The 16,206-nt window shown below is 41.7% G+C and overlaps 1 protein-coding gene across 1 annotated transcript; it reads left to right on the top strand.

Annotated features, from left to right (window-relative positions):
• Positions 1-944: 944 nt before the first annotated feature.
• LOC120712175 (GBF-interacting protein 1-like) lies at positions 945-15,609 on the top strand. Its single transcript, XM_039997893.1, has 11 exons — positions 945-1,308; positions 3,779-3,822; positions 5,265-5,370; positions 5,672-5,798; positions 7,100-7,431; positions 7,526-7,630; positions 10,316-10,706; positions 11,705-11,972; positions 12,818-12,976; positions 13,372-13,875; positions 14,747-15,609. Exons 1-11 carry the CDS (start codon positions 1,149-1,151, stop codon positions 15,026-15,028), a joined length of 2,478 nt encoding a protein of 825 aa, XP_039853827.1. The 5' UTR covers positions 945-1,148; the 3' UTR covers positions 15,029-15,609.
• Positions 15,610-16,206: the final 597 nt, after the last annotated feature.

The raw sequence follows: 16,206 nt of genomic DNA, 5'->3' as shown, positions 1-16,206 counted from the left end.
CCTCATAGCCTCGTTGTAGACAAGGAAGTACTTGGAAGACTACTCGAAGCACTCGACGGACTTCAGGATTGCATGATGGGGCGAAAAGCAGTAAAAGCACTCGAATAATGCTTTCAGAAGTATTTGAAGCTTGCAGAACTCGATTACGAAGAACTCGTGGGGTTGTCAGACCCGGGGCAGCTGGACTGCTCACAGGCGTAGAATATTTTAGAGTAAGGAATATCGCATGAGATATGCCTTACTGTATTGTAACTATTCATACAGAAGTAGGACTAGTTGAATTGATGGAAACTACCCGATAGACGTTGGGAAGGACTCCAATAGTACTTGATTAGGACTTTTCATGTAACCCTGTCCCATACATTATATAAAGGTGAGCAGAGAGCCATAGACCCCTCTAAAACACACGATCATTGATCAACCCTCAAGGCAATACAAACAACCACACAGGACATAGGGTATTATGCTCTCAGCGGCCCGAGCCTGTATAAATATTTATGTTCCTTGCACAATCGTGTTCCTGATCTCGACGAGTCTTTGCCTACAATCAACTACCCTTGGGATACCTGTGGTAGGCTTGACGACTAAACACTGACACTCTCTCCACATGCCCTTGGTTCTGAGAAAGATGGCTGGGAGTGCTGTTCCACCCGAGCTCCGTGAGCTTGTGTCCCTAGCCATGGAGGCGTAGAGGTTGAAGAAGAACATGACGAGTGGGGCCCACATGTCATTGAGTGGAGGGAGTGAAGTGGTAGGGACGAAATATATATACATATATATGGTCTGACAGCAGGTTTAGGCACGTGAAAGATGTATGAAATGGCAAGTTCCGGATAGACGAAGAATTATAATGTCAAGTTTCAGAATAATTTATCAGAAATTCAAAAATTGTAATGGCAAAAATAAAAAGAACTCTTTTTCGCCTCGACCTCACCCCTCCCCTAGCTCGAATCAAACCCCCCCACAAATCTCTCTCCCACTGCTCCTCTCTCTCTCCTGCCCCACCCAGCCACCCCTCGTTTCCCTTTCCCCCTCGCCAGCTTCCTCGCAAATCTCCCTCGCTCTCGCTCGCGACACGCACGCCCGCGCGCGTGAGGGGGACGCGGAAGCTAGGGGGAGGATTCGCCGAGGCGGCGGCGGCGAGGGAGATGGCGGCGGGCGGTAGGGTTTCGATCCCGGTGGGGGCGCGGCGCACGGTCGCGGACATCAAGGAGATCGCCGGCGGCCACACCGACGAGGAGGTCTATGCCATGCTCCGCGAGTGCAACATGGATCCCAACGAGACCGCCCAGAGGCTCCTTCTCCAAGGTTCGCTCGCTCCCCCGCCCATCCCCTCCCCCATTCCGTCTAGATTTCGTCGCTTGATCTGGTTTCCTGGTCCGTGCGGCTGGTTTGAGTTGGGCGTGGGGCGTGCAAGGTTGCGTCTGCGGCATGCTATTCGATTTGTTCTAGGCTTGATTTGTTCGGTTCTCGGGAGAGGGTACGGCAGAGGGTTGCGTTGGCGTCACTATTGGGGTTGCATTTTTAGGGTTTTTGGAATCCAGCAGGCTGCTTCGGCTGCTTTAGGGAAACGTCTCCGTGCCATTGTTCTCTTGATCTCAATCGAGGTGGGAGGTCTTCTTGTTACTTTTTTTCTTTTGGTGATGATATATGTCAAACCATATTGCATCTGTAGTCGCATTTCTCGACCGTGGAACTTGCAGCGGGCGTTTCTCGACCGTGAAACTTGCAGCAGGCGTTTCTCGACCGTGAAACTTGCAGCTGCGTTTCTTGATGAATAAAGTTTGCTGTGGTATAGCAATAGAGTGGGAACATACCAGGGGCATTCATAGAAAACAATCATCCTTTTTTTATATCACCTTTTGGTGATCCTTTAGCTTCTGATATATGTGTCTTTAGGGTTTGAAATGATCAGGGCTAATGCTAGTTTCTTAGCGAAGGGATTAGCAATCTGGTATTTAAATTATTGTATAGGTTCATGCTATTTGTTGTTTTTTTCTTATGGCCAAACTTGGTCTTTAGATATGTTTAATGATAATAAATTCTGCCCCTGTGCCTGAATGGGCCTGTCTGATGCTGGGAGTAAGGTGTTGAACCAAATTTTATACATGAGGATAGACAACCTGTCTATGCCTATTACCAATTTCCATGTACTGCCATTATAACAATTAAAATTGGCGGTGGTTCTTTACTTCTTTTACCCTCTCTTAGATACCTACAGAAAAGGGAAAATACCTCTGAGTAGTCTTTAAAATTTTTTAATCTAACCTCAGCAATCTGCCCCCTCTTACAATGTTTCTCTGAGCTCCTCGTCAAGTTGAAGGTGCCATGATTGCAGGACAAACATGCTGGGTTGAATGCAGCACCAAAGGCTCAACAAGTGCCGCAGTGGAGCTCAGTTGAGCTAACCATAGAGCTGGGGATGTGACGTAATCTGAACAATTTGTAACACAAGTTGCTTAAGCTATAGCTCTATATAGTGGGATATGGCCTTTTAGCAAGGCGTAATTCAACTAGTGTTTTGAGTGTCCTCACTTTGATTGGATACACAAGTCTACGCAATTGCATGTCGATACTTGCTTGGGCCATTAAATATAGTAGATTAATGTTTGCAGAAGTGAAATGTTCATGTGAACTCTGATAATGGTAATATACTTGAATTGAACTCGAAAACTGTTTCTTCTGCTGTTCAAATGTTTGCACTGGAATGAACAAAATAATATTTGGTGTGCTGTTTACATTACCTTACAGCCTTTTATCACTGGCCAACTTCCTGTGAATAGCTGCTTCATCATGAAGTGCACCTAAACAGAGCATTATTTTGTAAAAGCTGTGTCAAATATACCATACATGGAGGTTGTCCTGCTGTACTGCAGAAAATGTATAAGTTATAAATACAGTTTCTTTTCCTCAGGTAATCTGGTAAAGTAAAGTGAGTGGAACTGAGAAAACTTAAGATTTTATTCTTCCTTTTATGGCCTTGAACCATGCAGTTCCTAAGAGATGTTTAATGCTTTGTTGGAGTTTATTTTCTTAAGAGCACTTCTTGTCTGCTGCATTTTGGGTGTGCGAACTGAGGGATCAACTCTTCTAAGAATTATATCTATGATGTGATACTAAATTTTGTAAGGTTCTTCGGGCAACACAAAAGTTAACCTTTACTTTGCTGATATCTGCTTTTCTTTTCCTTGCTCCATGCACGTGTGATGCTCATATTTAATACTTGAGTTCAGATTTTTTTGTTGAGTCCTCTAAGGCTGTTAGGTCTACAGGTGGGCCTTTGAACATATGGTTGGTTTCTTACTATACGATTGCTATATGCTTTCACTGGTATGTTGACACAAGTGGATCAATTGCTAATTGAATACTCCCTCCGTCCTGGAATGTAAGTCATTCTAGAGTTTTTAGGACAGATTATGGTTGTGTAGAAAAGACTCTCCTACCCCTAATTATTAAGCATTGGGAATGTGCTAATTAAACTAGCATGCCTTTTCCCATGCACCTTCCCCACATGTACCTCCCCCTACATGGTTGCATGCACATCTTTCTATTGGGAAAAACCCGAAAACGATGCACAATTAAGATGGTTGGGTCCACTCCCAACCTAGAATGCCTTATATTTGAGGACAAATTTTGAATCCCAGAATGACTTATGTTTGAGGATGGAGGGAGTACTTGTCTAGATCCACCATAGTATGCTTTATTTTTGTATCCGCACTTCTATATTTGTAATCTCTGTGACTCAACTTAGACTTGGTTTGTCATTTTTAAATTTCAGATACCTTTCATGAGGTGAAAAGGAAGCGTGACAAGAAAAAGGAGGTAGGGTGATCTTTCCATCTGTCACTGTTCTTTTCTCTTTCAAAGTATGATCCATTGCTAGTCACGTGTTCTGTGCAAGTTGTTGAAGGTAGTAGGAGATATATTTATTCAGAATGAATCGCCTTATTGTTTGAGGCTAGGTTGTCGGACATGTTGCTAGATTTATGGCAACTGCTTTTGCGCAACAGTTTGAGAAATATGCCCAACAGATTAATGTCGAAGAGCCCTTATTTTTGTGCTCATGCTCAAAAGCATCACAGTTAGAAATATACGCCAGTCGTTTTGGCTTTTCTAGGTACATAGTTTTTGTTATGCATCTAGATATATGTTAGTGTCTAGGTGCATAGCAAAGTCTATGTATCTAGAAAAGCCAAGACAACTAAGAGCATCTCCAAGAGTTTGCCATATTTTACTTGGCATATCTTGTGTTTTGCCAACTTCTAAAAAGATATGCCAAGTAAAAAAAGAGCTTATCTCCAACAGTTTGGCATAATTCACTTGCCAAATCCAGATCTAACTTACATCAGGAACCCTGAGAGAGAAACAAAATTATATTTATGCCCTTCCACCTCTTGAAAACTTAAATCAGGAACCCTTCTCTGTTATTTATTTATTTTTTCACCCTCCCACCTGACTAGAAACCACGATGCCAACCGGGCGCCGCGCGCGTATATTTACGCGCTGGAGGCTGGTTTTTCCCAAGTTGCCAAAAATTACCAAGTCTTTTGCCAAACTGTTGGAGGAGTATTTTTAACGTTTTTGCCAAAAATCAAAGATGGCAACTCGATTTGCCAAACTGTTGGAGATGCTCTAATAATTTGGGATGGAGGGAGTACCTATTTGAATAGTGTGGGAAATGCTATTTCAGTCCCTAGCAGGTGCTATAGTCAAGTTATGATAGCTTCTCTGAAGGGTGAATTGCTAAAATATTGCTGAAAACAACTGTTGGCTTACATAATAAGTTCATTTTGGCCTTATGTTTCAATTTAGTGGAAAATATATTATGAAGCATCTAAAGCTTGCACATCATCACATTATATTAATCTCCTTAGATTCGGCTTTATCAACGCTAACTCTAATTATTCTGATAGCTCTTTTAAAACAATTGCAGTCAATCTGAAACAATAAGTTAGATATAAAAAAGCATTGACAGCAATTGTGAATGGAGTTCCTAGGCAGTACTGGGTTAGAGTAGACCTGTGCATGAATCTCACAGCAATACCCTTCTCAACACCCGTCAAGGTGCATATTATTTTACTTCTATTTACGTGAAGCCAAAAGCAATATATACACGTAGATGCTGCAATGTAGCTGCATTTGATTCAGTAATGTTTCAATTCTTGTTATTAAAAACTTTCCTGCATCAGCCAAATCATTGGCTATCGTCTTGTTTCAAGGTACTGTTTAAATTGATTATAACATCAAGTTAGTTTTATCCACAGGGTACTAAAGAGCCATCGGATTCTCGATGGAGACCTGCCCTGCAGGGACGAGGTGGAAAGAGTGGTCGAGGGAACTATTCGTTGCGCAGTTTGTCCAGTTCTAATGGTATGTTTACAGCATTCTGCCAACATAAGATTTAGAGAAAAGCACTTGATGCTATTGAAAATACACTTCAAGTTTTGCTATTACATAGACCACATGCTATCTTGTTCCACTAGGTTTTCAAGAAGTGTTCATGTGTACATATTATTGATGTTGAGAATTTGTTTACAACTTAGAGCTGCTTTTATCACAAGCCTTTGGGACAACCAAAACTTGTGGAACGAGACCATCCATGTTAATTTTTAACATAAAGTAATTTTTAGCATAAAGTAAACTTAATACACATTTTTTTATCTTATTGAAGATTCTGCTGGACGAAGTGCTATTTCTGGAAAGGAGAATGGAATAAATCATATCATCGAAAAAGGTAGTAGTTCTACTCCAACAATCAGTACGAATATGGATGTTATAACTTCTACTTCCATGCCAAGGTATACATACTTCTTCAGTTTTGATTTGTTATGAAGCCCGTCTTTATCAAATTCACTGTCCATTCTATTACCTCTAAAGACTATTGCCAAATGTTACTGAGCTTATTTGTTCTTGTGTACGCTATGTAGCAGAAATATGCATACATTTGCTCATGCATTTTCCTTTTTGATAAGAGTGGAAGTGTAAGGTGTTTACTAGTGGTAGCATATGATTAATCTCAGAAAGCTTGCTTAAGTAAATCAGTTTATTATTAAACTTGATTTCATGCAGCTCTGTGTCGGAAGTACCCTTGCCGTACTAATGAGCTGAAGCCTTTGATATATATTTATTCTTATGACCATTGAAAAGCGTTTCCGAGAATGTTTTCTTGCTCATTTTTAAACTTGAGCTATTTAGGCATATCTATGATTTCCAACAATCTTAGAATGATATTTCTCAATGAATGTGTCTTGACTTTTGATTTGTTGTTTATTAACTTCTGATATAATGTATGGATACTGTGGATGTCTTAGGTATGCAATAATGCAATAGACACCCTTTTTGACTACTTGACTAGATACTCCCTCCAGGTTGGTAAAGGAAGTCGTTTCAGACATCGACACGGTCTCCAAAAACAACTTTGACCACTATCTTTTTGCTATAAAAAATTATAAATATAGTCAATGTATACTTCTACGAAACTACATTTCAAGATGAATCTACTTACATCGCTTTCATATTTTCAAACTCAAAACGACTTCCTTTACCAACATGGAGGGAGTACAGCTAATCAGCTATAGTCGCTAATGTTTCCTGTTGGAAGAAGTGGCAATATACTTTCTGTCTGACTAGGCTGAATATACCTGTAATTTATAAATATTCTGCTTGTAAATTTGCAATGCTTTGGCTGCAGACTTATCATAGTGACATCTATTTTACACTGGAGTTGGTGCATACATAGGGTTGGGTGTGCATCTGCTGGAGCTCAATGTTTGGAATATGTTCTAGTTGATTCTTATCCTATTAGTACTGAATTATTAATTTTAATGTAGCTGAGATGACCTAAGAAAGTTTTTCTATAGGAAAAAGAAATAAGGCAATGTTTGACCTGAAACAAGCCAAGTACTAAATTGCTTCCTTGTTTTGTAACATGAACCATCCATAAGAGCGTCCTGTTGTTTCACATTTTTCAAACTTGTGGTGTGCTCAATTGTTTGTACATGGATATGATGGAGTTCCTTTAATAAATCTGCAAAGACACATTCTCTTCAAATCTAGCACCGTATGCTAATGTTACAAAACTTCATTGATTCAATAACAGTTCGTCAAGTGGTCTTCCCAACGGTCAATCTCAAGCATTTAATCCTGCTACTGTGGTGGTGGCAAGTTCTAGTGCTGCTGGTGATATGATTAAGTCTGGTCCAACAGCCTCAGCTGATTTGAAAGGTGGTGTTCCATCCGAGGATGTAGTTGCTACTCTAGGTTTAAATGCACCACAACCACTGAGGCCAGCATCACCATCAGATTCTGCGGTTGTGCCTTCTCTTCATTCTTATGGCCTTGCTGATGTTGGTGCTTCCAGACAAGATATTGGAAGCAATAAGACATCAGTAGAACATAAGGTGGGCCGTGATGTACCAATAGACAATAAAGGTATGCTAGAATTCACTTGAGGCATTTTTCTATAGTTTAAGCAAACTTTATGATACTTTTTACAAACTTCTATTTTTCCCTTATGCACTGTTAGGCTCCTCCCAACAATCTGTATCATCATTGTTTGGACGATCATGTGGTAGTAGACCATCTTCTAGCTATAGCAGTCATTCACAACAGTCATGTGGATCCCAAAAAGGTATTTATCATGCTCCGCTCCCAGCCTTATTGGACACAATGTTATTTTTGTGGTACATGTTGAAATGTCCTTTTGTTTCTTTGCATATAATACTATGCTTGATTGGTACTTCCTATCATGCCTGAAGTAGGCTCACAGCAGTGGATCCTGCTTGGTACTCTGTTTTTCCCTATCCCTTCCTTTACTTTTTTTAGAATACCCACTCAAATTGGAACGAGATCCTCTCCAGTCGGCCGAAACGACTTTTCTCTGCAGTCGATAATCTAAACCATCCAATTTGTATCCAACCGTGACTCTGTGAGACTAGCAAACAGGCCTGTAACCCATATGGCCTAATGGCTAGCGAAGTCCCTGGTCGACTGCCGGATCAGCGTTCTACTCCCCGACCGGCCACCGCACGACGCTCTCCCCGACCGTCCACCGCACGACGCTCTCCCCGACCATCCACCGCACGACGCTCGGAGCTCCCTACCTCGCCGGTGCTCCTGTCTTTGTGGCCGTAGCCCCTGCCGCCCCATCGACACCCGGGCTAGAAATCTTAAGGACTCGAAGCAGCAGTAGGACATCTCGATGTGCTTGTCCATGCGGCCGCCGCCGGATCAGCGCCGGGTCCACACCTTCTCAACGTGGTTGGTGGTGAACACGATGATGCGCTTGCTGCCGCACGCCAATCAGATCCCGTCGATGAAGTTGAGCAAGCCGGAGTGCGTCACCTTACTGGCGCTCTTGTCCTCCTCCTCCTCCTTGCCGGCGGCCTCTGCACCGTCCTTCTTGTCGCCTCCATCCTTGCTGCTGCTCTCGGCGTCATCACCCTCCACCGCCTGCTGGTTCTTCTTCTTGCGCTTGCTGGTGAGGTCGAGGGAGCAGTCAATATCCTCTATGGCGGTGATGGACTTGCTGGTGGTCTCGATGAATAGCTTGCGGAGGTCGGTGTTGGTGCGCACGGAGGTGAGCTTGATGTCGTAGACATCATAGTCGAGGTAGTTGGCCACGACGACGATCATGGTTGACTTGCCGGTGCCCGGCGTGCTGTAGAGCAGGTGGCCGCGCTTCCACACCTTGCCGACGCGCGCGTAGTAGCTCTTGCCGCCGCCGGTGAGCCGGTGAGGTAGGGAGCTCCGAGCGTCGCATGGCGACCGGTCGGTGAGGGGAACGCCGACAGCGACAGAGTCGAGTCGACCAGGGACTCGCCAACATTGGGCTCATATGGGCCGTTACATGCCTTATTTGTCTGCAGTGTTTGCTAGTCTCACGGAGTCACGGTTGGATACAAATTGGATGGCTCAGATGATCGACTGCAGAGAGGAGTCGTTTCCGCCGACTGCAGGCGATCTCGTTCCCTCAAATTTGGGCTGAATGTGCTGAGTAACAAATGTTTTAAAATAACCTATTGTTTATACCTAATTAGTATTTGACAAGGGCAGTCCCAACCCTCCACCTCAGCTAGTGTCCATAGACTTAACTACACTGCCACATAAGCAAAAATCTGATGTGGCAACTAAATTAATGAAGAGAGGAGAAAAAAACATAGAAACCATTTCTCATGCAGGAAACGGTGTCAGCACGCAATCCGACGAGCGAAGAAACGGACGGATGTGCGTTGGGGACGAGACCTGGTGTCTTCACCACACGTTTATGGGGTCCACACCTGAGCCTAGCCATCTTAGCTGTGGAGTCTTGGCAGCTTCGAAAGAGAAGCGCCTCCCATGGCATGGCGTCGTCTCGGGTCCTGCTGGTGCCTCAACGCTGTCCATGGAGGTCCTGCCGCTAACCGAGGGGAGCCTCCTACCGCCTCTGCGCGCTCCTTGCCACGGACGTGCCTGCACGTACCTCACCACCGGCTGCGCATCCTCTCCGGCCTTAAATCCGGCAAGCTTGAAAAATATATTTGGAGTGAGGCGCTCACAAGCTTGAAGAATCGTTCTTCTATACACCAAAGCAAGCTAGAAAAGATGAGCATGCCGCTCGCGGCTAGGTCACCCATGGCTAGGCTGCCCCGGTGCTTGACACAATTGTCCGTCGCAAGCTCTACATCCGTCCCATGCACTCAGCCGGCAAGCGCGCAAGCTCGACGTGACATCCTGCCGTCAGTTTTATTTGAGGAAGGGTAGCAAGTATGTTGATCAATTCAAGTAGAGAAGTTCCGAGAGAGCTGTTGGTTCGATGGGGAAGAAAGAGTTGTTGGTTTGCAGGGAGAGAGAGGATGGAGAGGATGAGGGAAAGAGAAGGGAGAAATAGTGAGAATATTTATTATGGGGTCCACACAAGAAACCATGTGTTTTTTTTGAAGGAAACAAGAAACCATGCGTTGGGAGGGTGGTTTCTAAAGAAAATTTCTTGTTGACGTGGCCACAAAGACACTACCTATGGACACCATGGGTTGGGACTGCCCTAAGACTAACCTGGCATTTCAATAATACCTTAACGAGTTGGTATTGGTTTTCAAAGCCTTGCTTGCTACTCTAAAGTAGATAAATAGCTCTTTTGATATCTGCAATGATATCTGTGGTAATGCTTGATGAGTGAACTTTTCATTTGCTGTTTGAGTTTTGTGTCTGAGAAACTAATGAAGTCTAATGCTGCACTGTTTTGAATTAAGCTATAAGGATTATGCTACCTTATGTTATCTGAGTATCCTCTCTTTTTTTATTGATGGCTATTTTTTTTGAAACATCTTTCATTTAGTTATTCCAAGTAAAGAGTGGAAGCCAAAACCGATAAGCTCGGCTGCTTCCCAAGCAACCGAGAATGTCACCATACTTAATGATGTACCTTTGGCTGCTGACACTATTCCCCAATCATCTGCAACATCAAATTCAGTTGGCACAGAGCAGTTGTTGAAGGTGGACAAGAGCTTCAATAGTCTGCAGTTATTAGATAAGCAACACGTGATAATTCCAGATCACCTTCAAGTTTCCGAGTCAGAAAAATACGGCCTTAGCTTCGGAAGCTTCAATGCTAGTTTCCAGCAGACTATGGGCTCTTCTGATCCTGAGTGTGCGAAGAGCTCTTTACCTAAATACAATTTGTCCCATGAATTGAATGACAGTGATGATGAGCCTCAGCCCAATCAAAGGTCAGTTTTAACTCCCTTTCTCTTGATTTCTTTAGAGACTTAGATCCTTGTGACGCTCTTTTAAGCTGCTACTGGTACTTTTTGGCAGCATCAGGTTCATTCTTTTTCTCTTCATTTCTCCTAGTTTCATGATTGAATTATGGACTGCTACAGCACACTTTTGTAGTTACTAATGTGCCAGTATCACATAGTAGAACACCTTGCTTGCAAGTTGCTTTGTTTAGGGTACCATATTATTTAGTTCCTGAGGCTTTAATTGATTTAAATATTACTTATATCATGGAAATCTTTCAACTTATTTTGCAATTTGATGTTTTGAAGACCTTGGCATATTCTTTAACCTGCATTTACATGGTAACCTTCATGGGTTTGTAACTTTTACTTTGATTGAATGTCTTTCCTTTTCCAGCTCATGCTTTGGATGTTGAAGGCAGCTGCATTAATAAGTACTAGGATACTCAATCCTTAAGCATAAATGTATTTTTTTTGCATGTCTTGGTGTTTATTAGGCATATCTACCTCTGTATGGTACTATATACTTAGGCCATTAATTAACTGTGGTTAAAATAATTATGCTATTCAGTTTCCAGGTCTATTAGATCCTGTATCCATGTTAATTTGCTTTGTGAATCTGTTTGTGTTGGCATTCATTTGTTTTGTTGGATTCTCAGTGTTTTCTTGTAATGTATGTTAGGACATGTTTGATTTTTAAGTTTTTGTGTATACAACCTATTAGATTCTATATATACATATTAATTTTATGCAAAGCTCTCTTGTTCAACATATGTTTTTGTCAAATTCTAGATGTTTTCTTGTTGGTTAATGCAGATTATGTTTAATGTATTAACTAATTGGCGCGTATAGTATCCAAATTATGTTCTGGTGTTGGAACGAAATTTAGTTAATTGTAAGTAATTTCAACAGTTAACGCTTAGTGATATTTTTCAACTACATTTGTTCATAGTATTTTCTTCTTTTTATTTCTTATTGAAATGCAGAGATCAGAATTCATCCTCTCCCATTCAAGATGAAGCTGACCCTTTTCTCCAGCAACCACCTTCTACAAAGATAGAAAACCATGTGCCCTCAGCAGTGGAGATTTCCTCTATTGGCCTGTCAGAATCAGATGAATGTAGGGATGATTCAGCCACTTCGGAGGTTCCTCAATCTACAGCAATTTGTACCACACCATCTTACATGACATATGGATTGGCATCACAATTACATGGGGATCAGATTGCGGTGATAGATAAGTCTGAATCTCAGGCATGTGATGCTACTCTACAATGGATACCGCTAAAATTGCAGTCACATATTAGCTTTCATTTGAAGGGGAAAATGTTTTAATAGCACCATCCTGATTGTAGCACATCATAACAGTTCTTTTGTTTTACATGACAATATGCAAGCTAAGAGCATCTCCAACAGATTACTGATCCCTCTCCCCGATATCCAAAAACTGTCCTTTTGGTAATGTGAGAACTGAGAAGTGCTCCAGCAGATTGCCAATTCCATCCCTACCAAAATATTTACCAAAATACACCTTCTTACTCAAATGTAGGGGAATTCCTTCCTATACCCTATCCTTTGAGTAATTTGCTACAGCACTAGCTACCAAAAATGTAAAAAAATATTATTGGTGATGGAGAGAGAAAATATGTAGGGTATAAGTGATCAGTAATCTGCTACAGCACTAGCTCCCAAAAATGTAAAAAGTATTATTGGTGATGGAGAGAATATGTAGGGTATAAGAGATGAGTAATCTGCTGGAGATGTTCTGTGAAGATTGCATTACTACCATTGCATGTTGGCCTATTCTTAATTAATCAAAGTAAAAGCTACTAAATGCTGGTTCCAATTTAGATTGGATCCAATGCATGAGATTGAGCTTTTGCATATGTTTGCCAATGTACTCTTACATGCCTGATGCTTCTAGATGCCAGAAAAGTTGGTCCGCAACCCCTCTTGCGGTACATTACACCTAAATAACTTGAGGGTGTCGACCAAGGAAATCTTTGTTTATTGGTGCTTATATCAGGGAGCCGCCATTATATTTGCACATAGAGGGTTCCTGCTACCTCCTGATTTTTGCTCTATAAAATTATGGGCAGGTACAACCACCAATTGATTATTCCACAAGTTATTCTACGCAATCGTACCAACCTGCAAATGATGCTGATGAACGGCTGTTCCCTTTTCTTGCTGCTGAAGCATCTCACAAGTATCGGAATATTCCAGTTCATCCTGCACAAACTGGCCAGGATCATGAGGTTTGTATCGACACACAACTTTGCATGACATCCAAGGCATTGTGTCATCTGTCTGGTGGTGTTTGAAACATAGCCTGTCAATATATATCAAGTACATTTTTCAGCATGCCATCAAAAGACAAATTAATGTGTCTGGAAGTTCAATATAATTTTCATGCACATACAGAATTTTGAATATTCAAAATTACTTAGGGATAGCTGCAGGTTAACATTTATCTGAAGGAGTTCAATCACTTGACCTTGCTTTATTCAAATGTCATGCTGTCATAATGGTGATGTTTCAATGTCAGTATCAAGTGTTGAGAAAACATCTGAACTTGTTTTGCCTAAGTTTATATCGTGCATGATGAAAATATTATCCTTTCATATTTATTTATATCTGTTAATCGCTGCAGGGGAATAACTCACCTGTGATTGCTTCATCTGTTTCTGCTTCGGTTGCTACCCCTTCTTCTGGAGTTCTGCCGACTTCAGTTGCTATCCCTCAACAGTCTGTTCCTCTATTTCGCCAGCCTTTGGGTGTTCACATACCACAATTTCCGACAAATTATGTACCATACAATCAGTACATTTCACCATTTTTTATTCCACCCCCTACTCTTCACCCTTTCATGGGCAATGCTACATTTCCTCCGCCACCTTCAACTGGGGCCATGTACCCAGCTCCTGGAAGCACAGGAATTCTACCACCTGTCAAATACACACTCCCTGCATTCAAGCCTGGTCCTAACACTGGGAGCCAGGCATCTATTGGAATTCCTGGTGGCTATGGAACATATGGTTCTAGTCCATCAGTTTACACTAATAACACAACTGTGTCATCTGGAAATCCTGCAGAGAATGATGATGTTACTTCATCTCAGTTCAAGGAAAATAGCATCTATATTGCTGGGCTCCAGGTATGATTTTGTTTTGTATTAGAAAAAGTATAATGTATTGACACATCATTATTTAATGTATATGTAAGATACTTTCTTGAGAAGTTTAAGACATTTTCGTTTTCTTCTCCAGCAATAGACTCATATATACATTTTTTGTGTTCAAAGTTTAGAAATCAGGTGAATTGAATCATGTTAATGCTGTTCATGATTCAGTTTTTATTATCTTGATGCATTCTGGAAACCCAAGTCTGTGTTGACTTCAAAATCACCACTGAGTGCAGTTAGTGTTGGTGGAGGTCCTCTACAATCCATGTTGGCCATTATTTATTTCTGGACCATATCAAAACCAAACTGAGTCATTTTAAGCGACAACTGTAGTCTTGACCAATCTGAAATTGTGTTGTGTACAGAGCTATGGTGAACATTATACCACGACAATGGTTGTGCTAAAGCTGAACTAGTAAAACAACTTTAGAAATAGGAAGCTGCATGAAATCGGATTTAGGGCTTTCTGGAAGTGTTTGCAGAGGATAACATGAAAAAGAAAAATTGAAAGATAAAAATCCAATGTGCAATGTAGCCGTTTTTATTGTCATGCCTCAACTAGTTTTGATCCAATACTTGGTTTCACAGATGTAACTGGGACATGGTACCGTGGTACACATTGTTCCATTTTGTGCTTGCAATGCTTGTTTGAAGTGAAATTTGTGCTGTTCCTTTGCCCACTTAGCCTGCCACTTCACTGATACTTGGTCTTTGTAGGCAATTGTTTGTACCAAACTGCATTACCAACAAACTTGTCATGATCAGATAGCCTGTTTACAGTTTTTCTTGAACATGTTGCCTTTCCTTTTTGTCAAATTTGGTAATACCTGTATTTATTAACCAGAATGAAGGCTCAGCTCTATGGGTTCCTACGCCTGGACGTGATATTTCTGCTCTTCAGGCCAATCCCTTCTATGGTCTCCCTCCTCAGGGGCAACAGGTAACTTTTGCGCCTCAAGCTGGTCCTTTTGGAGGGATTTACCACCCAGCGCACACCATGGCAGGAGCTGCTGTTCATCCGCTGCTCCAGCCATCTCACACCATGGCTGGAGCTGTAGAAATAGTCGGGGCGCCTGGTAGTGTTTACCAGCATCCGCAAGCTCAAATGAATTGGGGAAGTTACTGATAGTCACTGCATATTGTTTCTTTGAGTGTCCATAACAATGCATTTGGCTGGGAGGTCAGGTTTCAACATATATGGACATGATCAGGAGTGTATATATGTTCTCAGCATGGCTGACCAGGAGGGGGGGAGGGTTATGGCTTCCAGAAGCTTACATATTGTTGTGGTTGTGATTCTGTTTGTAGCAGATACTGGCCATTAAGTTTGGTTGAGTTTTATCTGCTCAGGTTCCTTAATATGGGTTCACTAATACAATTTTAGCCTCGTGCGCCCATCCATTTGAAACTGCTGCTAGGATCGTGAGTTTTGTTCGCTTATCTGAATGAGGTTATAGATTACTTTGAAGCTGCAAAAGCAAAACTGAGCCAGTGGATTTTCATTCTTTCCACTGCTTACATGTAAATTAAATTTTGGTACTGCAAGAATGTGTAACAGCTGTTGTACTTGGTGTAAAACAAGAGGTGCAAACACACAGTTGGGACTTGCAGCTAACGACAGTTTAAGTGCCATATGACTTATTTAGCACATTTGTCGTATTTCTGTAGTTCAGAGCTTAGTTAAAAGTTCATTATGTTGCAGCTTCATTGTTATTTTTGTTCCATTTCAATCTTGCTTTGGGTCAGAGGAGCAACACCCTGTTTCGCTCACTTGTTTATGATATCATGGACTCATGTTGCTATTGGCTTGTGGTATGTAATTGTGGACCGAGTGATCCTGGATGCCTCTGGTTGGCTGGGTGCATGATCTCCTGAGTGAAACTTATCTTTTGACTAACTCCAGAGGCTCCGTCAAAATTTGAACAAAATATTAGATTACTTCTGCATAATCCATTGATTGAACATTTCATCTGTGGTACTCGGTGGAATAATGTTGTAATTTGAACAGCACGTCAAAGAAACTAAAATGACAACGAAGTGATGTGTTGATTTGTTTCTTTAGAGCAACTCCAGTAGACATGCTAAATAAATTTCCATCTTAAATTTGAAAGGTTAAATAAATCCTCCGCTAAAGCCCCTATTTTGGAGAGGTTTTCAAATCTCCATCCATCCTCTTATCTCTGGAGGGTCTATATCCACTGATAGTTGAATTTTCACCTTTTATATTAAAAGAAGATGGTGAGCCTTCTTTCCCATCTTGATCACCGTCTTCTCTGCGGTTGGGCCCTTCTTTATGATCGACGA

Source organism: Panicum virgatum, chromosome 6K, assembly GCF_016808335.1.
Source record: "Panicum virgatum strain AP13 chromosome 6K, P.virgatum_v5, whole genome shotgun sequence".
Lineage (NCBI taxonomy): Eukaryota > Viridiplantae > Streptophyta > Magnoliopsida > Poales > Poaceae > Panicum > Panicum virgatum.
Note: the sequence above shows the minus strand (reverse complement) of the source record. Positions and strands in the feature narration are given on the sequence as shown.